General features: G+C 48.6%; 1 protein-coding gene across 1 annotated transcript in view; it reads left to right on the forward strand.

Moving 5' to 3' along the window:
• The window catches only part of OGA (O-GlcNAcase), a 96,611-nt gene extending 68,905 nt beyond the window's left edge, over window positions 1-27,706 (forward strand). The window contains 6 exon segments of the mRNA XM_077455681.1: window positions 2,635-2,720; window positions 3,463-3,567; window positions 4,919-5,007; window positions 6,731-6,923; window positions 14,722-14,881; window positions 20,084-27,706. Coding sequence (XP_077311807.1) covers window positions 2,635-2,720; window positions 3,463-3,567; window positions 4,919-5,007; window positions 6,731-6,923; window positions 14,722-14,881; window positions 20,084-20,220 — 770 coding nt within the window. The 3' untranslated portion in view covers window positions 20,221-27,706.
• The last annotated feature ends 271 nt before the right edge of the window (window positions 27,707-27,977 follow it).

Genomic DNA, 27,977 nt, shown 5'->3' on the forward strand with positions numbered 1-27,977 from the left:
CATGGATATCAGATTGGGCACAGCTGCTGTGTCTGTGCAGGCACTGCGTCCAAATTGACATAACGGGGATGCACAGAACACCTGTGCAGGTAAGCATGGGTGTACACTGTAGTATGCCATGTGAACGAGGCCTTAAAAAGAGAAGTGTGGGATTTATTTTTATTTTTTTTCCCCCAATCATACTTGCCTAGCTGGATTCTTCATCTGTCACCAGATGGCTCCAACACTGAGAACCGAGCGGTCAAACACAGTCGAACACTCGGTTCTCAGAGCTCCCTGAGCAGAGAGCTTGGTGACTGTCACGTCACCCATAGGATCTTATGACCCGTCCGTTGTTGGCGCTGCCTCTTCTCCCCTGCAGCCGCTGCTGACTGAACAGGAGGGGGCTGAAAATAGGTAAGTATATACATTGGTTACATCTTTTTCACACAGGTTAGTCAGCATAGGTGTTAGGAGGAGGGAGGATTTTTAAGAGTTGGGTTTGGCCTGGAATTCTACTTTAAAGCAGAGTTCCACCAAGACATGGAACTTCCGCTTTCCGGATTCCCCCGGTGTCACATTTTGGCACCTTTCAGGGGGGAGCAGATACCTGCCCCAGTCCCGCTGTCTTCTGGGAGAGAGACAGATCCCAGAAGACAGCAGGAACCACTCAGAACGCGCAGCGCAACTCGCACCTGCACCGTAGGGAACCGGGCTGTGAAGCCACAAGGCTTCACTTCTGATTCCCTTACTGAAGATGCCGGCGCCCCCACCAGGAGCCGAGGGATGGGTCGGCTTTGGAGGAGGACATCGCGGGCACCCTGGATAGGCAAGTGTCCTTATTTTAAAAGTAAGCAGCTGCAGTATTTATTTTTTTAAGTACTGTACTTTGTTCAATTAACTTGAGTACTTTTATTTTTAATTTTTTTTGTTCTTGAGCTAAACTGTGCAATCAGCACAGTATTTTTTTATTTTTTTTGCACACTATGCCTTTTCTGTAGCGATTTGCTACATGCCTACAGTATTGATGAATGTGACTTCAGATTCCTAATTCTTAGGGCTGTAATAATGCTGACTCTTTAAACTGCTGTAGCCATTAGCGTGCCAGGCCATTTATAATAATGTTAGTCTCATCCCATGCGCTTGGTTTTATCATTTTTGAAAGGGTTATCCAGTCGTTTTTGTTTACTGAGGCAAGGAGTGTCTGTACATAAATGTTGGTCTGGCTCCTAAGAGACTAAAACCTACTTTAGTTGTGAAGTTCCTCTGTTGGTCAGTGACGCCAGTGTTAAAGAGGAAGTAAACCCTGATGAGTTTACTTCCTCTTTCATTCCCTGCAAAGGCAAAGCATAATGGACTACTATGCATCGCATAGTAGTCCATTATGTGTCACTTACCTGACACAGGAGCCAGCGAAGTCGCCGCTGTACCCTGTAGTCCGCCGCATCCATCTTCTTGGTGGGGTCTCGCAGTTCCGCCGCTGTCATTCGGCGAAGCCGCGATGACGTCACTCCCACGCACGGGAGCCGACACGCGCGGCAGCTCCATCGTTGAGAATGCCGCGCTCAGTGCGCCTGCGCGCCGCTGTCTACCGCGCATGCGCCGTAGACAGCGGTGCCTGTTTTCGGGCAAATATCTCCTAAACCATATAGGTTTAGGAGATATTTCTTGGACCTACAGGTAAGCCTTAATCTAGGCTTACCTGTAGGTCAAAGTGGTTTGTAAGGGTTTACAACCACTTTAAGTTAGGACCGTGGTTGAAGAGCCCACTAACTGAGCCCACCCCACCTCTTTAGTTTAATAATGACATTGAAGGTATTAAAGACCCGTTGGGAGTTCTGGAGACCCGTTGGAATGGTGTAAGACCCCACTAGCTTGAGCCAAACCCGTCTGTCTTCTTCCCCAATGATATTGAATGTGTTTAAAGAACAGTTTGAGCTCTGGAGACCAGTTGGAACAGTTGAAGACCCCACTAACTTGAGCTTACTCTCCCAATTCAATGTCATTGGGAAAGAAAAGAGATGGAGACCCTTTGGGAGCTCTGGAGACCCCACTAACTTGAAGGTGTTAAAGACCAGTTGGAGCTCTGGCGACCTGTTGGAACGGTTGAAGACCTCACTGACTTAAGCCCACCCCATTTCTTTCTTTCCCAATGACATTGAAGGTGTTGGATACCAGTTGGCACTCTGGAATATGGAAGCCTCCAAAGATGCGTTTGAGCCGTATGAAGCCATGCCAAAGGCCATTTACTGGCTCTGCACTCAAATTCAGGCTTATTTTGGTTGAGGTTTAATATGATAACTTAAGTTTTAAAGCAACTTGGCCTTGCATGTCCATTTCAGCATCAAAAGAATGCATTGCCATTGCCCAAACCCTGCTAGCAAAGCACAGGACACCATTCTCTTGGGGGCTAGATAAACATTTATGTGCAGTCTTTTCGTACCTCATCAGCATGTAACTGGAAGACCTCTGTAAGCCTTTCCAAGGGGGTACTCTTGAATTTTGACAATGCACAGGATTATTACAGCCTGGAATGCGCAAAAAAGACTTGTCAGAAGTTAGAGAGCCCTCTCCACGTCTTAAATATATTGCTGGACACGTAGACTCTCAAACCCCCTTCATGTAACGTTCTCCGCTTGGATCTGATTTCAACAGGGTGTCGTAGTCAATCTTCAGCACAGTTCTTAAGTGGAGACCAAGAGCCCTGGGCCTTTAGAGGAGGTCTAGCTGGAGAGTTCCAGGTATCAACATGAATTCAAAACTCAATAACTTTATTTTCACACTTTATGTTCAAACCAATATTTCTGTGCATCTGAGGAAGTGAAAGGCTTGGTCTGCTGAAGGCTTTGACTGTAACAATCTAATTTCTTTAAGAATTCATATATATATATATTTTTTTCCTCGTTTACTTAACCATCCTGTTTTTTCAGGTGGAGGAGATGTTGTGTTTCCAAAAGTGCCAGGGGTTGCGCTGCGAGTAGTTGCATTTCACATTGTTCCTTTGCAGGTCGCGCAGCGCCTGTCCTTTTTGCGCCTGCGAGCGCGCGTGTGCGCATGCTTGGCTAACCGCCGAAATTCCATGACCAAAGAAGTGCTGAAGACCAAAAATAAAAGTGACAAATTCCTATTTGTAAAAATTAATCCGTAGCGGTGATTTTGGGGTGACCACTAATAATTTGTTCATGGAATTTCACGCGCTAGCATTTTTTTTCCCCCTCTCACAGGTGCCGTTGCGCGCTGCATGTTGCGGTAATGCTGCGAGGTAAGGCGACACACCTCCTCTTTGTCACAGTTAACCCTCTTCAGACCAATCCTCTCTGCTACCCGGCAGTCTGGGCTTATCTTGTGCAAAGTGGTGCGTAGCTGCTGCCCAGAACACCCTCGATGTACCACCTTTTGCTGAGAACCACCTGCAGTGGTATTTTTTGTTTTTCGTAAGTTTTGCTTTCTTTATCTGATTTATTTCCTTCTTATTTTTCACAGCGTTTGCTTCCAATTGAGGCAGCAAATGACCTCTTTTTTCAGCCTCCTCCCCTGACACCCACCTCTAAGATGTACACGATACGACCGTATTACCCAAAAGATGAGGTGAGTAGAAATAAACAGCTGACCTAGTGGGGCCTATTCATTTAAAGTAATTGTAAATGTTAGATTTTTATTTAATTTTTTTAAATTATGGTTTTGCAAACATCCCTTGTACTAGAAATAAGCATGACGGGGTCCTCGCAACATCCCTTGTACTAGAAATAAGGATGACGGGGTCCTCGCAACATCCCTTGTACTAGAAATAAGCATGACGGGGTCCTCGCAACATCCCTTGTACTAGAAATAAGCATGACGGGGTCCTCGCAACATCCCTTGTACTAGAAATAAGGATGACGGGGTCCTCGCAACATCCCTTGTACTAGAAATAAGCATGACGGGGTCCTCGCAACATCCCTTGTACTAGAAATAAGCATGACGGGGTCCTCGCAACATCCCTTGTACTAGAAATAAGGATGATGGGGTCAGAACCCCCCCCCCCCCATATCTCCTGTACCTTTTGCTTTAAAAAAAAAAAAAAAAAGATAGAAAAAAAAAAAGATAGAAAAAAAAAAAGATTTTTGATCTTTTGCTTTAAAAAGTAAACGGTCTCTCTGCTCCACCTAGATCAGGGGTGTCAAACTCCAGGTGTTGTGGAACTACAAGTCCCATCATGCCTCTGCCTGAGGGAGTCATGCTTGAAACTGTCAGCCTTGCAATGCATCATGGGACTTGTCGTTTTACAGCTGGAGGGCTCCCAGTTTGACACCTATGGCACTGGAGGGTGGCCAGGTTGACATGACGTCACTCCAGTCCTCCAAGCCCCATAGAGGCGATAAGACGATCTAGTAGTCTATTGCCTCTGTGGCAGGCCAGCCTAGTGCGCCTGCATAAACAGTAAGCCTGAAAAACGCTGGCGAGCGGCACAGGGGGAATGGGGAAAGCCATCCAGTGGCTAATGAGCCGTTCTGACTGCTTTTATGAGAAAACTGGCTGAAGGAAAAAAAATACATAGATCAGGGTTATGGCTGATGGCTTCACCCTTAATCCATAGCAAACGCAAACTGCAACGTGTATATCCGTATTGCGGTTGGCAAGTGGTTACAGGCTGCTGGACTCTGCTGTACACACACACACACCCACACCTGTGACTCCAAGGAGCAGAAGTATGCACAACCCTCTGTGGCTGTGTGAATGAGGCCTAAAGTTAAGAATATCTGTAGCATTAGAATTTCTAATAGAGCCGCAGTTCTGAATAGTAGGGGATGGAAATACAGGGACACACCACAAGCTTTTCCTCTGATGTAGTTCACTTTTGAAATCCTTTACTAATGAGCACCAGGCGAAGTATCAGGATGATGAGCAGCGATTGTGAACAATGATGTTGGTCAAAGATAAACGTTTGCTGTTTTTATAGGCCTCGGTGTACAAGATCTGCAGAGAAATGTATGATGATGCCATGGATGACTTACCGTTCGAAAGTCAGCCTGACCTGATTGGAGATAAGTAAGTATCTATCTAAAGCAGGGGTGATGACTTATGCCGGCCAAACACGGTTCGAATTTCGAAAGAATTTTCTTTCGAAAATCGTATGTAAGAATTTTCGTATGAATTTCGCACCATTAGTGGGCTGCAGCAACAGCCGATTTTCGTTCAGAAATAAAATTTGAGGAATCGGACATGTTGGAAATTTTTAGAAAAACGAACGATTTTCTAATCAATGATGGGAGAATCGTGCGAGAAACATAATAAGAAAAGAAAATGTACGGAGATGAAAGAAAATTTACAGAGAGAAAAGAAGATTCCCAGCCAAGAAAATTCTTTTCTGTAGCAACATGAGGTGAAATTGAAGGCTAGGTCGGCCGAATTTCGAAAATCAATGGTGGCGTCATCGGATCACAAAAAAAAACGAATTTTCTGATTTTGAAAAGAAAATTCGTTCGAAATTCGACCGTGTATGGCCTGTATTAGTCAAGGAGGTCCAGTCGCTAAAAATTTTCTTCCAGACTAGGTCCAAACCTCAATTTTGTGCTATGGCTTAGGTCCCTTTCACGCTTGTGCGACTTGTCCTGCGACTTAGGACTGCAAAGCCGCATTGACAAGTCGTACCCCATGATTACCATTCATATCTGTGCGACTTCAAATCATACAGATTTCATAGTAGTCCCTGTACTTCTTTGGTCTGACTTTGATGCGAGTTGTGGTCCATAGACCAAGTTTACACAGGTATTCCTTAAAATTGCAGCCAAGTTGCAGCAAAATCGCACAAACTTTGAAGTCGTGGTAGTGTGAAAGGGCCCTTAGATTGTAGTTTTATGTCTATTCAAAATATATCAGGTTCTCTCATCAGAGTGCCCCCCTATACGTGGGGGCTGGGCCCCAGTTGGGGTTGCCCCCCTATACGTGGGGGCTGGGCCCCAGTTGGGGTTGCCCCCCTATACGTGGGGGCTGGGCCCCAGTTGGGGTTGCCCCCCTATACGTGGGGGCTGGGCCCCAGTTGGGGTTGCCCCCCTATACGTGGGGGCTGGGCCCCAGTTGGGGGTGCCCCCCCTATACGTGGGGGCTGGGCCCCAGTTGGGGGTGCCCCCCTATACGTGGGGGCTGGGCCCCAGTTGGGGGTGCCCCCCTATACGTGGGGGCTGGGCCCCAGTTGGGGGTGCCCCCCTATACGTGGGGGCTGGGCCCCAGTTGGGGGTGCCCCCCTATACGTGGGGGCTGGGCCCCAGTTGGGGGTGCCCCCCTATACGTGGGGGCTGGGCCCCAGTTGGGGGTGCCCCCCTATACGTGGGGGCTGGGCCCCAGTTGGGGGTGCCCCCCTATACATCTGAGTGGACCCCTTGTGGATTAGTAGAGCCCATCAAAGTGAACAATGTACCTGATGGATATGTCCCTGGGACCCTCTTTGCTGCCCCTGTGGGTTGTGGGCAAGCCCTCGCCATCCTTGTGTACGTGATGTTGGCAGAGTGACGGGGGGGGGGGGGTCAGGTCGCACAGCACTGTGGAAGCCTGCCAGAATGAGGACCAAGGTAAATATTACAGCTTATTCCTCCACCCCTAGACTTACCAAGCATTTAACCCTTGCAGTGCAGGGAGACATCACTAAAAGGGTGATTCTTCCTGCAGCCCATAGCTGGGGCTTTAAACAGGCGATAAATCAATAGCGTTCTAACTTCTGAAGAAATGCATTGGCAGCTAAAATGTTCTTCTTTTTTTTTTTTTTCTCATGTAGGCTCGTCGGTGGGCTTCTGTCTCACAGCCTGGACTATTGCTTTGTGCTGGAGGATGAGGATGGTATCTGTGGCTATGCGGTGGGAACTGTGGATGTCACTCCATATCTCAACAAGTGCAAACATTCCTGGATCCCCTTCATGCAGGAAAAATACAGCAAACCCAAGGCGGATAAAGAGTTGTCAGCAGCAGAGGTACCAGAATGATATTGTTTGTGTCCCCCTTACCCCTCCCCCCCAGTTTGTTTACTTGGTTTTATTGTTTTGCCATGGCGTTAAGACTGCTGACTGCACTTCAGACCCAAAGTGTTACTAAACCCAGGAGCCTTGAGTCGCTATATCTGGTCTCCCACAGTACACAGAACATGGAAATGCAATTATTTTTAGTAAATATAAACCGCTAAATACCTTTTCTCATCAGCAGTTTATAGCAGTCTTAAGACTTCTATTAGTGTCTGGTTAAAGCTTGTAGGGGGGGTTTTCAATCTCCTTTTGACTGTCGTCGCCCCCCCCTCTTGCTATGGCGGCACTTGAGCAAGCTTGCTCCTGAGCCACGCTCCTGCTTTCATTCACACACTGAGCGCGGCCCCTGGAGGGCCGAGGATACCTGCCACTGACCTAGGTTTTTTACCTTCATGCATAGAATGGATTAAGGTAAAAAGCCTTCCTCCTTTTTAGAACCACTTTAAGTAGGGTATACTTGTAGTGTTTTTGTTTTGTTTTTTCATTCAATCAACAGATTGAACAAAAAGTAACCAATCCCTGCCTTAAAGTGGTTGTATACTCGATTTTTAAACTTTTACCTACAGGAAAGCCTATAATAAGGCTTACCTGTAGGTAAAAAAAATATCTCCTAAACCTGTACGGTCTAGGAGATATCCCCCTCGGTATGCGCCCTGCTGACTGCAGCGGCGCATGCGCACAAGGGGATTCTCGGCCTGAAAATCCGGCAGTGGCCGGCGGCCGGAATGAAATCTCCCGCACGCATGCGCGGGAGTGACGATATCGCGGCTCCGGCCACTCACAGCGCCGGAGCCGCGATACCCGGAAGAAACGCAGAGGGAGCATGTCAGCTCCCTCAGCGTGGATCGGGCCAGATGTCGGGGCCTCGTTCTAAGGTAAGTATTTCATAATGAGCTAGTATGCGGTGCATACTAGCTCATTATGCCTTTTGCTTTGCAGGTTTAAAAAAAAAAAAAAAAAATGTGCGGGTTTACTACCGCTTTAACACAAGCATTGCTGATGCAGGGATCTCTCCCGCTCTTCTATGGCATTCTGACAAGGTGGGACTCTTCCCCACCCCAAAGAATACACAGATCAGCGCTCAGACATTGGCTGCAAGCACTGATCGAAATCTGGTTTTCCAGTGGCACAACGTGTTCGGAGCGTGTGTATTGAGCTTTAGACCACGGAAGACGCTGCTCAATACAGCAGGGCACTATTTGGGGGTCACGCACAGGCTTGGAAGTATCTGACTTGGTTAAGTGGCATCAATTTAATTGCCAACTTCACAGCAAATGATCTTGTTTGGAGTGGAGTTAGTATGTTGGAGCTTTGTTGGGCTGATATATAAGCAGGAAAGGGGAATGTTTGTAGCCAGCAGCAAATGATTGTTTTAGATTAAAGTGGGCATGAGTTAGAAACTTTAGACTTATTTTAATGCCTGTGTCCTCCTTGGGGATGCTTCCCATACTGGTGGGAACCTGTAAATAGCAAGCACTGGGTCCAAGATCGGTCAGGAGGACTCTCTTATGCCACATTACAGCAGCACTTGGCAGGCTTTTTTGTTCTCTCTAGTTGGGAAACTGAGAACAGCAGAAGCAATTTTGGTAGGGTGGGGAAGGATTAGAAACGTCTATCTGCTTTTTTTTTTTTTTTTTCCCCATGACCCCCTGCTTTCCCTTTGTCCTGAGAACCTCTAGTTTTCTCTTTCGTTCATCGACGGACACAGGACCTTTAATCTTGACCTTAGGATTATATCGCCACCTTCAGGAGAGGACTAAGCAGAACATGTAAAAACAGCAAAACTGCACAGTACCACCCAAGGGGCGATCCTAGTGGTTATAACCCCTCACTCTGCTTCCAGCAGCTCATTTTTTTTCTGCCTCTTGTAGAAGGATCTGGCTCCCGGTGGGGACCATTTGCCCTGGGAATTTTTTCTTTTCTGCTTTTTGATTACTGTGATCTGCAATCAACAGCCAGGTTGGGTGACAGGCTGGATAATATAGATCCTGGTAGTCTCCCCAGCCTGGCCATTGAGCGTGAGCAGACCTTAGCTACATGCTGGGTAGGCCACAACATGCCCGTCTGATCCAGGGGCGGCCAGTGAGCTATATGCTCTGGGCCACACATGATCGGGCTACTTATGTCCGTGTCGCAGTGTGCCGTGGCCGCCAGCCTCCCCGTACTGCTCGGGTGATGGGTCTGTCCGTGGAATGCGTCCAGCAGTCCCTGCTGGAGGGGTAAATATGGTTCCACCTGTCTTGGCAGGATGGAGCAGCTGGGCATTCCATGGGAGGTCGACTAGGAGGTCTCTCACTCTCCCTTTCTTCTCTCCCTCTCCCTCTCCCTTTCTCCTCTCCCTCTCCCTTTCTTCTCTCCCTCTCCCTCTCCCTTTCTTCTCTCCCTCTCCCTTTCTTCTCTCCCTCTCCCTTTCTTCTCTCCCTCTCCCTTTCTTCTCTCCCTCTCCCTTTCTTCTCTCCCTCTCCCTTTCTTCTCTCCCTCTCCCTTTCTCCTCTCCCTCCTCCCCATGTTATGGGCTGCTGCGTGACTGGGCATAGGGGGGTGCGGTGCACGTACCTGGCTAGGGGTCCTCTGGGGGGGGGCTATGGGTCCTGGCACGGGGCTGCGGTGGTTGGTACGCGTGTCTTTTTCACTGGTTTTGGTTTGGGTATCTGTGTGTATGACATATGGGGTGGCCGTGGCCAGTTTTATTAATCGCCCATTTTCTGGAAGTCCGGCTGCCATTTTCTTGGCGGCCGGCAGCCATTTTTTAGTAGCCTCAGTTTTTTTACCTTGGCGCTGGGAAGCTGGTTCATTCTGGAACAGCGCAAAACTCGCACAGAACACCTCGTGGCTGGCACAGGGGAGAGTGGGTGGCGTCAGCGCAGTACCTGGGTCAGGGTGGTGAGTCCTGCGGGGGGCCCCTCAGTCTGTGGCAGCTTGGAGGGTGGGCATTTTGTGTGGCTTGCCTTAGGTCCCTAGTAGTGACAGGTGAGAGTGGGTCAGCATGGCATCAGAAGCTGGCTCTTCCTCCCCCAGACAACTGTTATCGCAACTGGTTCCCCTGCACCTGCGGTGCCTATGGACGCTCTGTCGGCGGTCCTGGAGTCCTTTGTTGCTAGGTTGGGGGTGGCGTGCGGGCACAAGGGGGGGGTAAAAACGCCCCATCACCCCACCGTCTTCTGGGGAAAGCTCTGATTCAGACTCGGGTCCCGCTGTGGCAGGCGGCCCCTGTGCTGTCGTTTGAGGATGTGGACCAGGACCATTCGGACAGTGAGGATGACTCCATGTCTGGGTCAGCGCAGGAAAAAGCACTAGTAGGAGCACTCATTACAGCGGTGCGGGATACCCTAAAGATGGAGGATATGGCGTGGGCTTCTTTAGAGGTGTCTGTCCCTTTTTGGGTCCCACAAGCCGGCCCGCACTGTGTTTCCCTAACTAACTTATTTTGATAAGTTTGTTTTACAAGGAGTGGGGAAGCCCGCAGCGGGCCTTTTCAGTCCCGAGACGGATGGTGGTGCTTTACCACTTTGAGTTTCCTGGAAAAAAATGGACATCTCCTCCGGTCGTTGACCCCCCTGGCTAAATTGTTGCACCGTGAGTTGGAGAAGCGACAGGTTTCCCAGTGTCTGCGTGGAACTGGCAGACCAGTTGGTGCAAGTCCTGAAGTATGTCTGTGATGCGGCCTTAGATACGGCCCCCTTGCTTTCTAGAGCCTCAGTATCAGTTGTGGTGCTATGTCAACTGATTTGGCTAAAATGCTGGTCTGCGGACCAGGCTTCTAAGAAAGCACTGGCGGATTTGCCCTTCCAGGGGGAGAGGCTATTTGGTACCTCGCTGGATGACATTATTAAGAATGTTACTGTGGGAAAGAGTACTTTGCTCCCACAGTCCAGGAAGGGTAAGGAGCCATGTCGTACGCAGGGGCCCTCCTTTTCAGAAGTGTGCCTGGTTTTGCAAGCCAAACAAACCTGCGAGCAAATCTGTTGCTGCATGAAGGTTTGCCCCCACCCGACTCTCGGGTGGGAGGTGGCCTTCGGGAGTTTGCAGCCCGGTGGACCTCCCTCCTTTCCTACCAGTGGGTCTGTGAACTGGTTTCATTAGGATACAAGATGAATTCTTTCTTGTCCACCAAACAGATTTTTTGCCCTCTAGCCTTCATCTTTTTCCGGCTCGTCGGGTAGCCCTGTTCCGGGCAGTACAGGACCTGCTGCTGCATGGAGTGATAGTACCTGTTTCAATGCCAGAAAGGTTTCAGGGATTCTCCAATCTGTTTGTAGTCCCAAAGAAGGAAGGGGTCTGTCCGGTCCTGGAACTCAAGGCCCTCAATGGCTTTGTGAAAGTACCAAGGTTCAGGATGGAATCGGTTCCCTCTGTGGTAGCTGCACTCCATCGGGGGGGATTTCTTGGCGTCCCTGGACATCAAGGACGCATACTTGCATGTCCCCATATGCATCAGAGGTTTCTACGATTTGCGGTCGGGGACGAGCACTACCAATTTGTAGCTCTCCCTTTTGGCCTAGCGTCAGCACCAATAGCCTTCACCAAGGTGCTCGCCCAAATTCTGTCATTGCTAAGGTAACAAGGGATCGCAATCGTGGGTTACCTGGACAACCTCCTTCTGAGAGCAGCTGCCGCCTCAGAATTAAGGGAGGATGTGGTGATCACCATACAGACTCTTCGGGAGTTGGGTACTGAACCTCCAGAAGTCGTTGTTGGTGCCGACAACGCCTGGAGTACCTAGGCTTGATTCTGGACTCCTCAGAGGCGATAGTCTTTCTCCCTTCAGACAAGCCGCAGACTCTTCAAGCTGCAATTAACTTTTTGGTGTCCCGCAGGTGGTTGTCGCTGCATTTTTTTTGCATGCGAGTCCTGGGTCTCATGGTAGCCACTTTCGAGGCTGTACCGTATGCTCAATTCCACACTTGAGTCTTGCAGAAAGAGATCTTGTCTAAATGTGAAAAATCTCCGACATTTCCGGATTGTCCAATTTCGAGTGAGCCAGCTAGTCAGGGAGTCTCTTCTCTGGTGGCTGAGGTCTCCGGCCCTTCGGCCCCGGAAGTCGCTCTTTCCTCTTCATTGGACGGTGATCACAACGGATGCCAGCCTGACCGGCTGGGGGGGGGGTTTGGGGTGTATTGTCAGCCCAGGGTTGCTGGATGCATGAAGAATCCCGCCTGCCGATCAATGTGCTGGAGCTTCGGGCGATCAGGCCGTGCCTCTCCACATGGTCACACAGGCTGCAGGGGCGTCTGGTCAGGATCTAGTCAGACAACGCCAGTATGTCGATCGAGAGACAGGGAGCTTGGCTGCAGCACTGGCGGTCGCTCACATCCTGCAGTGGGCAGAGCAGCGTGTTTCTCGGCAGCCTTGTCTTGCAAGTCTCCCCATTTGATCCTCCTCAAAGATAAGGCGGGGCTGTGTCCGCAACCTTTGTTTCTTCCAGCGGTTGTTTTGGCCTTTCATCTAAATGAGGACATTGTGCTTCTGTCCTTATGTCCTCAGCTGTCACATCCAAAAGAGGTTGTCTTGCATTCTTTGGACGTGGTCCGGGCTCTGTGGGTGTATCTATCTGCTACGGCTCCTTTCCTGAGGTCGGACTCGCTGTTTGTATTGGCGGCTGGTCGGAAGAAGGGCCTGGTGGTCTCGTCGGTCACCATTTCTCGGTGGATAAGATAGATCGTGATTCAGGCTTATGTCATAAGGGGGCCCCCTTTCCTGTCACGGCACATTCTACCAGGGCAATTGGTGCCTCCTGGGCTTTCTAACATCAAGCGTCTGTTACCTGGTCTGTTCAATTTCAGTAAATTTTACAAGGTTAATGTGAGCGCATCTTCAAATGCATGCTTCGGCCTCAAGGTTTTGCAGGTGGCTGTTTAAGGTTGCAACTCCTCTGTTGAGGAGTTCTGGTTGTTATGGGTGGAGTTTATTTTCTTGCTGTTCCCACCCCTTGTTTTTTGACACTGCTTGGGGACGTCCCTAAGGTCAAGATTAAAGGTGCTGTGTCCGTCAATGAATGAAAGAGAAAATAGGATTTTTGTACTTGCTGTAAAATCCTTTTCTCTGAAATTCATTGACGGACACAGCACCCTCCCCTCCTATTTATGTTTGTACTGCTTTTTGACGAACAGAGCTGCTGGAAGTAGAGTGAGGGGATTATAGCCAGTAGGACCTCCCCTGGGCGGTACTGTGCAGTTGTTTTGCTGTTTCTTACATATTCTGCCTAGTCCTCTCCTGAAGGTGGCGATATAACCCTAAGGTCAAGATTAACCCTTTCATGACTAAGCCTATTTTTGGAATTTGGTGTTTACAAGTTAAAATCCATATTTTCTACTAGAAAATTACTTGGAACCCCCAAACATTATATATATTTTTTTAACAGAGACTCTAGAGAATAAAACGGCGATTGTTGCAATATTTTATGTCACACGGTATTTGCGCAGCGGTGTTTTAAATGCAACTTTTTGGGAAAAGGGACACTTTCATGAATTTAGAAAAAAAAAAACAATAAAATGATCCCTTTTTTTTTTTTTTTGCATAATGTGAAAGATAATGTTACGCCGAGTAAATAGATACCAAACATGTCACACTTTATAATTGCACGCACTTGTGGATTGACGACAAAGTACGGTACCTAAAAATCTCAATAGGCGACGCTTTAAACATTTTTTACGGTTACTAGGTTAGCGTTAGAGGAGGTCTAGTGCTAGAATTATTGCTCTCGCTCTGACGATCGCGGCGATACCTCACATGTGTGATTTGAACACCGTTTACATACGCGGGCGCGACTTCAGTATGCGTTTTCTTTGCTTTGCGAGCTCGCGGGAACGGCGGGCGCTTAAATTTTTTTTTTTTATTATTTTATTTATTTTAAAATGACTAAATTGTTTAAAATAATAAAAAAAAATTTGATCACTTTTATTGCTTTCACAAGGAATGTAAACATCCCTTGTGACAGTAATAGGCGGTGACAGGTACTCTTTATGGAGGGATCGGGGGTCTAAAAGACCTCCCACCCCTCCTTTACACTTCAGTGTATTCAGATCGCCGAAAACTGCGATTCTGAATACCGGATATTTTTTTTAAACCGGCGCCATTGGCAGCCGATTAAACAGGAAGTTGACGTCATGACGTCGCTTCCGTGTTTACTATGAGGAGACTGGAACGAAGCCGATTACGGCTTTGTTCCAGTTCCTCCCCAGCAGCCGGAGGCATCTCAGCAGGAATCGGTGCTCCCGATCGAGCGGGAGCACCGGTAACAGCGGCGGGAGGCGGCGGGAGGGGGGGGACGTCCCCTCCCGCTCCTCCGGCATAACAGCCGAGCGGCTTTTAGCCGCATCGGTTGTTATGCCTGGATAGCCAATCGCCCGCTGAACAAAACGGTACCGGGATGATGCCTGCAGGTGCGGGCATCATCCCTGTATACCCCCCGGAAGCCGAGTACGCAGATCTGCGTACGCTCGGCGGGAAAGGGTTAAAGGTGCTTTTGTCCGTCAATGAACTTCAGAGAAAAGGATTTTACGGTGAGTACAAAATTTCTTATTTCTGGGGACCCTCTAGTTTTCTTAGTCCTTGGGACGCCCTGATTCCGTGTCCGGTCTGATCCCATGTTTTGATGGTCAGTCCAGCCAATATTTCCATTTATTTCCTATTTTTTGCTTTTTTGTGGGGTTTTTTTTTGGTTTAAGTATTGTTTACAAATACTTATCTGGTTGTTATATTGTATTTGTATCTTCTAGTTCTGATTTTGATTTGTGATTTATTTGTGTAGAAAATCATGCTAAGTTTTCATGAAGAGCAGGATATCTTACCGGACACATTCCTCGCTAACTTTCCCTCATTAATAAAAGTGGACATTCACAAGAAGGTGACGGATCCCAGCGTAGCCAAAGGGATGATGGGGTGCCTCCTGTCTTCTCTGAAAGCCAATGGTAAGTCCAGACAGCAGATTTTTTTTTTTTTTTGATTTTTTTTTTTTTTTGATTTTTTTTTTTTTTTTGATTTTTTTTTTTTTTTTAAACCCCAGATAGTTTTTTTTTTTTCTGTTTCTTTACACTGCTTGTTTTTGCTGCACTAAAATCCCAAGCGGTGCTGTCAGCCCTGCCCAGTAACTTCCCGGTTTTACAAAAAGTGTGTTGGGGGAATTTGGATCCAAATGGGAAAAGCAGATTTGATCAGGAGAGGGAGCTCTGTTAGACCCCTTTCACACTGGGGCACTTTGTAGGCACTAAGAGCCCTTTCACACAGAGCCGCCCATAGCATCGGCGGTAAAACGCTGCTATTTTTAGGGGTATTTGACCGCCGGATTTGCGGCACGTTTCAGCCGCTAGCGGAGTGCTTTTAACCCCCACTAGCGGAGTGCTTTTAACCCCCACTAGCGGCGGGGAAAGGGTTAAAACCGCCCGCCCTCTGACTTTCACACTGCAGATAATGGAGCAGCTATTTGAGGGTGGATTGCAGGCAGTATTTTTAACTCCCTCGGTGTGAAAGGGGTCTTAAAATAGTGCCTGCGAAGCGCCCTAAAAGAACTGCTCCTCAGACTCCAGTGTGAAAGCCCCAAGGGCTGTACCCATATGAAACTTGGCATTTTTTTTTCACACATTTGGTGTGGAGCTTTCATTTGGTGGTCATTTTTTTGCTAAACAAATAAGACCAAACATTTTCCAAATAAAACAAACTTTTTTTGTTAGGCTGTTCTAAAATTTTGCAAACAGGAAATTTTTCTTCTTTAATGAGGCTGCTCTGATGAGGGCTGATTATCAGTGTGGATGTCCCCTTTTACACTAGCCGGTTTACCGGCACTCTCCTCGCACTGTGACAGTTGAGGAGAGGAATGCCTGTGAACTGGAAAGTGTGTTTACATCGTTATCAGCTGTGATTGAGCACAGCAGATCACTTGGTGAAGTGCCACTGTGATTGGCCGTTTACGCTGAAGGACACAGCAATCGGAGCGCGCCATGTGCGATCACAGTAGAGCGTTGATGCTTTGACGCCCTCCCAGAGTCGACTGCGCTGTAGCCGCCATTTTGCTATAGCGTGGTCGGCTAGTGGTAAAGGAGTTGTAAAGGCAGAAGGTTTTTTTTATCTCAATGCATTCTATGCATTGAAATAAAAAATCTGTGTGTAGCAGCCCCCCCTTATTACTTACCAGAGTTCCTCCTCTCTCCAGCGATGTCCACACACGATCTCCTCAGCCATCCAGTACACTTCTCCTGATTGGCTGAGACAGAGCATCGGCACAATTGGCTCCCGCATATGTCAGTCAGCCAGTCAGGGGAGAAGGGGGGGGCCGGGTCGGGGCTCCATGTCTGAATGGATACATAGAGCTCTGACTCAGCTTGGGTGCCCCCTGTAGCAAGCTGCTGGATGAGGGGCACTCAAAAGAGGAAGGGGCTGGGAGCAACAAAGAGGAAACCGAGAAGAGGAGGATCCAGGCTGCTCTGTGCAAAACAAACTGCACAGAGGAGGTAAGTATAACATGATTTTATTTATTTTTTTAAATGACAATGGCTTTTCATTGTCACAGCTATGTAGCAAGTAAAGACTTGAACACGTATGTTTGAGTTGCTGGCTCTTCATATTGTGTTTGCTTTCTGTATTAACTGCTTGGAGGACACCTGGAACCAGAGCACCAAATAATCGGATTCCTTGTTTGGACATTTTAGGAGTGCGGGCAGCCTATAGAGGTGGATGCAGCAGCTGCATGGACACAGCCAAAATGTTGACATGCGGTTGCATGGGTCTGAACACGCACCATCTGAGTTTCGGACCCATGCACCTGCTCCTGCCTGCGTTTCAGACGGTGTGTGTTCGGACTCCCTCCTTCCTGCATGTCAGATGGCTTGTGTGTTCGGACCCTCTTTCTTGCATGTCAGTCGTTGTATGTTTGGACCCTCTCCTTCCTGCATGTCAGTCGTTGTGTGTGTTCGGACCCTCTCCTTCCTGCACGTCAGTCGTTGTGTGTGTTCGGACCCTCTCCTTCCTGCACGTCAGTCGTTGTGTGTGTTCGGACCCTCTCCTTCCTGCACGTCAGTCGTTGTGTGTGTTCGGACCCTCTCCTTCCTGCACGTCAGTCGTTGTGTGTGTTCGGACCCTCTCCTTCCTGCACGTCAGTCGTTGTGTGTGTTCGGACCCTCTCCTTCCTGCACGTCAGTCGTTGTGTGTGTTCGGACCCTCTCCTTCCTGCACGTCAGTCGTTGTGTGTGTTCGGACCCTCTCCTTCCTGCACGTCAGTCGTTGTGTGTGTTCGGACCCTCTCCTTCCTGCATGTCAGTCGTTGTGTGTGTTCGGACCCTCTCCTTTCCACATGTCAGTCGTTGTGTATGTTCGGACCCTCTCCTTCCCGCATGTCAGTCGATGTGTGTGTTCAGACCCTCTCCTTCCCGCATGTCAGTCGATGTGTGTGTTCGGACCCTCTCCTTCCCGCATGTCAGTCGATGTGTGTGTTTGGACCCTCTCCTTCCTGCATGTGAGTCGTGGTGTGTGTGTGTGTGTGTGTGTGTGTTTGGACCCTCTCCTTCCCGCATGTGAGTCGTTGTGTGTGTGTTTGGACCCTCTCCTTCCCACATGTCAGTCGTTGTGTGTGTTCGGACCCTCTCCTTCCTGCACGTCAGTCGTTGTGTGTGTTCGGACCCTCTCCTTCCTGCACGTCAGTCGTTGTGTGTGTTCGGACCCTCTCCTTCCTGCATGTCAGTCGTTGTGTGTGTTCGGACCCTCTCCTTCCTGCATGTCAGTCGTTGTGTGTGTTCGGACCCTCTCCTTTCCACATGTCAGTCGTTGTGTATGTTCGGACCCTCTCCTTCCCGCATGTCAGTCGATGTGTGTGTTCGGACCCTCTCCTTCCCGCATGTCAGTCGATGTGTGTGTTTGGACCCTCTCCTTCCTGCATGTGAGTCGTTGTGTGTGTGTGTGTGTGTGTTTGGACCCTCTCCTTCCCGCATGTGAGTCGTTGTGTGTGTGTTTGGACCCTCTCCTTCCCACATGTCAGTCGTTGTGGGTGTTCGGACCCTCTCCTTCCTGCATGTCAGATGGCTTGTGTGTTCGGACCCTCTTTCTTGCATGTCAGTCGTTGTATGTTTGGACCCTCTCCTTCCTGCACGTCAGTCGTTGTGTGTGTTCGGACCCTCTCCTTCCTGCACGTCAGTCGTTGTGTGTGTTCGGACCCTCTCCTTCCTGCACGTCAGTCGTTGTGTGTGTTCGGACCCTCTCCTTCCTGCACGTCAGTCGTTGTGTGTGTTCGGACCCTCTCCTTCCTGCACGTCAGTCGTTGTGTGTGTTCGGACCCTCTCCTTCCTGCACGTCAGTCGTTGTGTGTGTTCGGACCCTCTCCTTCCTGCACGTCAGTCGTTGTGTGTGTTCGGACCCTCTCCTTCCTGCACGTCAGTCGTTGTGTGTGTTCGGACCCTCTCCTTCCTGCACGTCAGTCGTTGTGTGTGTTCGGACCCTCTCCTTCCTGCACGTCAGTCGTTGTGTGTGTTCGGACCCTCTCCTTCCTGCATGTCAGTCGTTGTGTGTGTTCGGACCCTCTCCTTTCCACATGTCAGTCGTTGTGTATGTTCGGACCCTCTCCTTCCCGCATGTCAGTCGATGTGTGTGTTCAGACCCTCTCCTTCCCGCATGTCAGTCGATGTGTGTGTTCGGACCCTCTCCTTCCCGCATGTCAGTCGATGTGTGTGTTTGGACCCTCTCCTTCCTGCATGTGAGTCGTGGTGTGTGTGTGTGTGTGTGTGTGTGTGTTTGGACCCTCTCCTTCCCGCATGTGAGTCGTTGTGTGTGTGTTTGGACCCTCTCCTTCCCACATGTCAGTCGTTGTGTGTGTTCGGACCCTCTCCTTCCTGCACGTCAGTCGTTGTGTGTGTTCGGACCCTCTCCTTCCTGCACGTCAGTCGTTGTGTGTGTTCGGACCCTCTCCTTCCTGCATGTCAGTCGTTGTGTGTGTTCGGACCCTCTCCTTCCTGCATGTCAGTCGTTGTGTGTGTTCGGACCCTCTCCTTTCCACATGTCAGTCGTTGTGTATGTTCGGACCCTCTCCTTCCCGCATGTCAGTCGATGTGTGTGTTCGGACCCTCTCCTTCCCGCATGTCAGTCGATGTGTGTGTTTGGACCCTCTCCTTCCTGCATGTGAGTCGTTGTGTGTGTGTGTGTGTGTGTTTGGACCCTCTCCTTCCCGCATGTGAGTCGTTGTGTGTGTGTGTTTGGACCCTCTCCTTCCCACATGTCAGTCGTTGTGGGTGTTCGGACCCTCTCCTTCCTGCATGTCAGTCGTTGTGTGTGTGTGTGTGTTCGGACCCTCTCCTTCCCGCATGTCAGTCGTTGTGTGTGTTCGGACCCTCTCCTTCCCGCATGTCAGTCGTTGTGTGTGTTCGGACCCTCTCCTTCCCGCATGTCAGTCGTTGTGTGTGTTCGGACCCTCTCCTTCCCGCATGTCAGTCGTTGTTTGTGTTCGGACCCTCTCCTTCCCGCATGTCAGTCGTTGTGTGTGTGTGTGTGTGTGTTGGGACCCTCTCCTTCCCGCATGTCAGTCGTTGTGTGTGTTCGGACCCTCTCCTTCCCGCATGTCAGTCGTTGTGTGTGTTGGGACCCTCTCCTTCCCGCATGTCAGTCGTTGTGTGTGTGTGTGTGTGTGTGTGTGTGTGTGTGTGTGTGTGTGTGTGTGTGTGTGTTCGGACCCATGTAGCCGCTCCTGCCCACATGTCAGGTTTTGGCGTTCGGCTGTGTTCGTGCAGCAGTTGAATCTGCATGCACCTTTTATAGGCTGCCATCTCACCGCCTGGGATGGATACAGGCCCAATAGCAAAGGAAACCTGCACGCCGTACGGGTGTCATCGCCCGCCTTAATGCACCCCAAATCATACATTTTGTTCTCCCAGGTCTCCCTGCTCTTATACCACCACCATAACAATCTGACACGGTAGAGAGATGACCGCAGGTCCAAAAAGCTTTATTTAAAATCAAAGTGTACAGACAAGCACAGATCAATGAGTAGGCAATAACATTGACGCATTTCACGCAGGAATGCACTTAATCATAATCACTGTAGCAATTTCCAGGCAGTCAAATGTGAAAAAAAAAAAATGTACCTGTGCCTAATGCGTTTTTTTTTTTTTTTGTTTTTTACCCTCCTCCGGTCTCAGGATCACGCGGTGCTTTTTGTGAAGTCAGACCAGACGACAAAAGAATCCTGGATTTTTACAGCAAGCTCGGCTGCTTTGAAATTGCCAAAATGGAAGGATTTCCTAAAGATATTATTATTCTCGGAAGAAGTCTTTAAATGTGTTTTCCTGCAAAAATAAAATTTAAAAACTTGTCCGGATTTGTTCTCAGATTTCTTCAAACATGGAAGATTCCAGGTTTTGCTCTGCCGGATCTTTGAACAACTCCTATGCATAACTACAACACGGTGACTCAAATCTTTAATACGAAGAAAAAGGAAAAAAAAAATGTTTTTAAACTGTCTAAAGTCTTCTCCATGATGCTGTTTGTTCCTTTGCATGGGGGGGGGGGGGGGGGGGGAGTTCTGTGCTCCTGGGTGTCATTATTGAAGGATCTGCATTGGGTTTTCTTATTCTGCGTTACGGATTGCGTATTTGACAAACGTCTCATTTAATAATTGTTTCAATTTAAAGAGCTCCTAAAACATGCGTCATCTTGTGCACAAAGGCGCCATGATCTGTTTTGGTTTTTTTTTTCCCCCAAAGAGGGAACCCCAATTCCCCTCCCCCCAGGGACGATGGACGATGTAGCACATCTCAAGGCGGATTGAAGGGTTGCATAGAATGGAGGGATTCTAAAAAAGCAGCAAAGTAATGATTCTGTAAATGTATTTGTAGGATAATCTATGTACAGACTGTTTACCATTGTTCCTTTTTTTTTTATTTTTTTTTTTTTATTTTTTTTTTTTTGTTCTTGTATATTATGTTCAGGTTACTTTTTGCAAGCTTTGATTAAGCATGCTTCATTTTAAAAATTAACGGTTGAAACTATAAGGTAAAAAAAGTGCTTTAAACCTGCCTTTTCCTGTTCCGTTTTACACGTCTCATTGTGGTATAGTTATTAACACTGCCCTCGGTGCATTTCATATGAGGTTTATGCATTTTTTTTTGATGTTGCCCCATAAGCTTTATTGGTACTTTAAGGGAAATTCCACTTTTGATAAAAAAAAAGGAAAAAATAAATAAAACGTGTGTTTACTGAAGAGACCACAAGGGGGAGCTGTTTTGCAAAGATACATAGTTTCCTATAGGCACTTCCCAGTCTTCAGAATTTATACTTCCTTAAAGAAGTCATCTCATGAGCAATGAAAAGTTCATTTGTGGCCTCATAGATTCATATTGAGGTACCTGAAGGTGAAAATGTTGAAAGATTGTCTAGTAACTTCTTTGATTTTTGATTTTTTTTTTTTTTTTTTTTTTTTTTTTTACAGCTCAGCAGCTCCTCCCCTGTCAGAAGCCCAATTTGTGGGCTTTGCTATTGATGCCAACACTTTTCTCCTCCTGCATGACTTATTCACTCACTCCTATTGTGGAGCTCAGACAGAGATGAGTTAATTCTGGCCGCTGTGCCGTGACACGCCCCCGCTCTGCTGTGACACGCCCACTCCATGTTTATTGACCGCACATTTATTGTGGCGCTCAGACTGAGTGGACTTGCTTCCATAACCTCCACTGTGATGCCCCCGCTCTGCTGTGACACGCCCACTCCATGTTTATTGACTGCACGTTTATTGCGGAGCTCAGACTGAAATGAGTTCTGCCCCCGCTGTATTGTGGCACGCCCCCTCCATGTTTGACCGTACATTTATTGCGGAGCTCAGACCGAGATGAGTTCTGCCCCCGCTGTACTGTGACACTCCCCCCCCCCCCCCCCTTTCCCTACACTCTGATGTGGCACGCCCCCTCCATGTTTGCTCACTCATTTGTTGTGGAGCTCAGACTGAGCAGATTTGCTTCCATTACCTCCACTGTGACACTCCCCGCTCCGCTGTGACACGCCCCCCTCCCTGTGCACTTGTTGTGACGGCACTGGCCTTGGGCAAGCGCCTGGTGCTGAAAACGCTTTTTTTTTACCTCTCATCAATTCTACTTCAGAACAGTGTGGTTGGATAGTGGTAGAGACGGGGGTGGGGGGGGGATTAAAGCAACCCCAACTAATGCAGCTCTGTATTCATTCAAATGTATTAAATGTATATTTTTTTTATTTTTTTTTGTTATTAGATCGTTGTATCAGCATTTTTGTCTTGTTCTGAAAACTTTGTACAGCCACACTCAGGCTCGGAGATGGAGGGGCAACATTAGGGAGCCCATAGGAATAGAGAATTTTGGGGAGGGTTTTGCCCATGTGTGTTTTTTTTTTTTTTTTTTTTTTTTTTTTTCCTTTCAAATGTAGTTTTCCAAACAAGTGACGTTTTCTTCGATGCATCTATATAGCACAGCGGGGTGAGCTCAGTAAAAGATGTAAACAATCTGCAAGCCAGATAGGTGTCCCATCCGGGATTTGACTTGGGTCGCGTGACTGGGTATCTGCTATACAGCCCGGCAATGCCCAGGTGGAGGGCCAAGCTAAGCTGCAGCAGATCACGTGTCCTGGTGACAACGGTTCAGCTATTTCATGCATCCCCGACCCCCACCATGTTTCAATTTAAGAGAGAAAATGATATAGTCTATGACTTTCTTACTTGGTGACCTTGTCACTAGACCATTTCAGTACAAATCTTCACATAGGATTATATGTGCATTAAATGTATGCATGCTATATACCTGTAAAAGCCTCCTCCTTGTAGTCATTCAAAAGGCCTCAAACTACTTCTGGGTGCCGCCATCTTGGATGTGATTTCAGCAGACTCAGAGCTGTCACCCAGGTGACACTCTCTAGTAGCGGCCCCCAACCTCCCTGGCCTCAGGGACTGGCCTCGTAGACGTCAACCCATCCACGGATGGCCTATCGCCTTGAGGGGGTGTGTTTGTGTATTAGGGGTGTAGCTTGCTGCACTCTATACCAGCAATCCCCAGCCTGCCAGGGACCAGCTGTGCAGAAGTCACCCCCGCCACGGATGGCCTGTCACCTTGGGGGGGGTGTTTGTGTGTTAGGGGTGTAGCTTGCTGCACTCAATACCAGCAATCCCCAGCCTGCCCGGCACCAGGGACCGGCCAGCTGTGCAGAAGTCACCCCCTCCACGGATGGCCTGTCACCTTGGGGGGGGGGAGAATATGTGTGTGTCTGTGTATTGGGGGGTACAGCTTGCCACACTATAGCAGCAGCGGTCCCCAGCCTCCCTGGCACCAGGGACCAGCCACGTGGAAGTCAACCCCCTCCACGGAGTGCAGCTTGCCACCTCGGAGGGGTATGTTGGTTTGGCCTGTGACCACCTAAGGATGGGGGTTGCAGCTTGGATCTCCCCAGTGTGCGGAGATCCTGTTCCCAACCTGGCTCTCCTACCTCCTCTTCTTGTTCCTCCTGACCACAGAGAGGGAGGGGAACTTGTGTCCTTTGGTTGGAGGGTGGCTCTGCCGGCTGCCAACCCCCGCCACGTAGGCCACAGACCAGAACCCGTCCGCAGCCGGAGGGGGGGGGGGGGGGGGAGTTGAGGGGACTCCTGCCCTATAGTATTCCCCCTTTCCTGTTCTCCAGCAGGGTGACGGGCTTCTTTTAATTTTTCCATCTCAAGCACAGAGTTCCTTCCCAGTATATTTTTAGAATAACCCGGTGCTACTTTAATCCCCAAGCTTGGGGTTAAATAGTTCTCAGCAGGAGTAGCTCTTGCTGCAATACTCTCCCCTTTTCCTGGACTGTCATCTGTTCAGGGGGTCAGACTCAACCCACTTCCTTTGAGCCCAGAGGGCATCAAGGGCTAAAAAAAAAAAAAAAAAAATAGAGGGAGGGGTCTAAACACACAGGTTGGGTTTTAATTTCCTAAGGAATGTATAAAGGGGTGAATGGGGGAAAATCCCAGCAGCACAACAGCTCATTTAGGCCGATATCCACCCCCCTCTTTTAACCCCTCGTTATCCGAGTTGTGGGTCATGCACAATTAAGTTAATCACCCAGCCAGTGGTTTCAGCATTGTCCTGCTGAGAGCCGCTTCTTTTCTGTCCCCGCACTGCTGCCATCTTCAGTGACGTCGCCTGGAAGCTGTCGGCTCTTCTGGGCTCAATCGGCGGTTGCATGAAGATGCGCCGCCTGGCCCTGCCCCCCCCCCCCCCAATCACCTTTCAATCAAGGACTATGCCATCTGGGATATGTGACATACATATCCCAGAAGGCACAGCAGGCAAAGTGCCTGACATTCACATAGGCAATGGATGTGCATGGGGTGGGGGCAGGCCAGAGAATTTTCATTAAAAAAAAAAAAACGTAAAAAAAAAAAAAACACTAACAAATGCCCGATTTGCACAGCTGAGGGGAGAAGGGTGGAGATCTGCTTTAATAGCCCAAACGTCCAGGTAGGTGACACAGGAAGCTGCAGTAGCAGTCACCCTGCTGGCTATGCAGTGTGGCAGAGGTGTTTAAATCATAAGAGTGACTAAACGGGATTATAAATCATTTGGCAGGTAAAGCAGATCACATATGAGGCTACTTGCCTATAAGTAACATGTACAGTAGGCCTTGGGTCTATGGAAAATGTTGATATCTCTAAGCACTTGTTTTGAAATGTTCTATTACTTTCATTCATTTTACGATCTAGAACAGTAGTAGCCAATTTGCAGCCCAGGGGCCGGATTTGAGCCTTTGCAGGCCTATATCCAGCCCTTGAGGTACCATTCCTCCCTCAACTGACGCCGGTGGTGGGGCACCATTCCTCCCTCAACTAACGCAGGTGGTGGGGCACCATTCCGCCCACTAAAACTATTGATGTGGCATTGTTTAGTCCCACTTGCCACTCCAGCCCCCCCCCCCCCCCCCCTAAAATCCGACAATGGGTAAACTGGCTCTTTTGTTTTAGAAAGTTGAGACCCCGATATAGAAGATTTGCATTTAATATAAACTGATCACCAACCTGGTCAACTCGGATCCTGCATAGGATATAAAAATGCATAGCTGAGCTTATCACCGATCAAAGCCGCGTGTCCAGACGATCAGTTGATGCAAGCAGCTTAAATATACAGGTTTCCTGCAAAAGTTGAGCTTTGTCAGTGAGGCCACCCACCACCAGGGGGAGCAATAGGGACATGGGAATTGGCTGAGGCCAAGCTTTACCCCTGCAGTAGAAACTGGCCTGATTTTTGGGTGATTGTTTTGAAGCTTGGTCTTCACCGAGGGCCTGTTCTCCCTATACGGTGCAATTGTGAATGGACTGGTGGTGTTCATACATGGCATGCACGCTTTTGTAGTTACCGTTCTTTATTCCATAAAAGATCAGCAGAAGGGAGACCACAAGCAATATTGGTGACTAATCCTTTGCCCTCTGCCTGGCTTTTTTTGGGCACATTTTCGAGTTCAGTTAGTAGTGCAGGGATATCAAACTCCTCTTTTATCGGTGGCCTCATTGTCCTCAAAGGGCCAGTTGTATCTGTAAGACTAGATGTCCAGAGCACCCCTCCCACTTACACCATTACATCAGATGTTGAGCTCCCCCACCTTCAGAAGTCAAAAGCCCCCCCCAACCCTTCCTTACATCACATCACAGTGCCCCCCCCCCCTTACCATGTGCTGCTGCTGAGTAGCAGATGGAGGCAGCGGTAGAAAGAAGTGCAGGGTCTGGAGGAGGGCTGCAGTCAGCTGCGTCTACTTTAAGCTCAGACCAGGGGGTGCTGCGGCTGCAAAGAGAGACACAGGATCTGCAAAGGAGATCTGTCATCCTCTTTGCTGCCAGCTGCTGAGATGGGAGGGTTGAAGAGACAAGCCTCTCTGCAGCTGCATGCAAAGATAGGATCTGGCAGAAGAGTTCTGTTCTCCTCTCTGCAGCTGACTGCTGAGACTGGGTGTGCAAAGACACAGCTGCATGGAGAGAGACCCAGAATCTGGTGGAGAAGCTCTGTCCTCTTTGCTGCCAACTGCTGAGATGGTCAGGTGGCAGAAACGAGCCTCTCTGCAGCTACATGGAGAGGCAGGATCTGGCAGGGTGAGTTCTGTCGTCCTCCTCTGCTGAGAAGGGGTGTGACAGAGATGAGCCTCTCCGCAGCTACATAGAGAGAGAGGGGGGAATCTGGCAGAGAAGTTCTATCCTCCTCTTTGCTGCCAAGATGGGAGGTGGAAGAGACAAGCTTCTCTGGATCTGCTGAAGGAGTTTTGTCCTCTCTGCTGCCGACTACTGAGGCAAAGTGGGGGTGGAGACGAGGAATGCTGCAGCTGCCGGAGAGGTACGAGGGCCACATGAGACGGTCTGGAGGGCCGGATTTGGCCCTCGGGCCTTGTGTTTGACGCACAGAAGTTAGAGCAGTGGTTCTCAACTCCTGTTCTCAGGACCCCTCTAACAGGCCAGGTTTGCAAGATAACTGAAATACATCACAGGTGATAGCATTTGCTGCTCAGTGATTGCAGTATTCTAGTCACTATGGGCCCATTTATACCTATACTCACATGAACATGCGACTTGTGCTAAGGTAACTCTTTCACTTTGAATGATACCTTAATTGGCTACAAAAAATGTATCCGCCCTTCACTTGGGAAAGCAATGTGCAGAATATTTGCACCTTTGCTTTGGGCTAAAGCGAGGGGGGGGGGGTCTCCAAACGTTCAAAACAAAGGGCCAGTTTATGGTCCTTCAGACTTTAGGGGGGCCGGACTGTGGTTGAGAGTAGGAAAGGTCCCAACGTTAGGGGGGGGGGGGGGTTTAATGCCCGATCTTTGGTGTCAGTGGAAAGAATTGTGCCTCATTATCGGTGTCATTCGGATGAATTGTGCCCCATCCCGGTTATCAGTGGGAGGAATAGTGGCCCATTATTGGTGCCAATGTAGAGAATTATGCCCCATTGTTGGTATCGGTAGATGATGTAGTACCCCAGGGGCCGGATAAAGGCAAGCAATGGGCCACAGTTTGGAGACCACTGGGCTAAAGGGCTGGTGTGTTTACAGTGTGTTGGGGTGCCAGTCAGCATAATGGCATCCCAGGGATATTGTGCTTTTTGTAGTGGGCACACCTAGGTGGTAATCCAGCCGGGACATCCCAAAAATGTTTTAGGCTTTGATGACAAAATCATCATAGATCAGATATCGCTATCTGCTCTTAGTTGTTCACAACACCCCCATCCCATTCATGAAAAATCAGGCCATGGTATGTAGCTGGCAATTTTTGGTTTACATGGTATGTAGCTGGCAATGCCCACAAAGTTCTTTCTGCTCCATATAGGAGAAAGAGCCGTGGTTGGAGGAGAGGCAAGCATGTGACTTTGACAGGTCACATGGCCAGATCTCCTCCCAACTTTTGCCACCATAACGCTGTGCTTGACACGAGCCCCTTAGTTAGGCATGCTGAAGGGTTAGTTTATGTTTTATTTTCTATTTTATAAAAAGTCGAATAATTTTCCTTGAGAACAAAGCAGCTCTTTATTCTAATGCGCTTTTATTTGGAGTGAGAGTTTCAATCTCATCCGTCTCCAGCCGTTTCAGCGATCGCTTTTTTTTTTTTTTTTTCAATTTTAAATGCAACACAGCAGAGCAGAGCAGCCAATCCAATGAGGAGAGACTGCGGTCCTCAGTAACTATCCTGCCTGTCTCTATGGCCAGGTTCCACTATACAACACAATTCTGATGTGAATATACATTGCACACCTTTTGTAGAATGTTAAGATTTTGTTTTATAATAAAAGTGGTAAAAAATCGCCATTTGTCTGTGTTTATTTGCACTTTTATTTTTACTTTTATTTAACCACCTCAATACAGTGCACTTACACCCCCTTCCTGACCAGACCAATTTTCAGCTTTCAGCGCTCTCACAGTTTGAATGACAATTACTCAGTCATCCAACACTGTACCCATATGAAACGTGCGTCCTTTTTTCCACACAAATAGAGCTTTCTTTTAGTGGTATTTAATCACTAGTGAGTTTATTTTTTGTGCTATAAATAAAATAAAATGTAAATTTTGTGAAAA

The sequence above is a fragment of the Lithobates pipiens genome, unplaced genomic scaffold (assembly GCF_037356315.1).
Source record: "Lithobates pipiens isolate NorthernLeopardFrog02 unplaced genomic scaffold, aLitPip1_a1.2 Scaffold_25, whole genome shotgun sequence".
Classification (NCBI taxonomy): Eukaryota; Metazoa; Chordata; class Amphibia; order Anura; family Ranidae; genus Lithobates; species Lithobates pipiens.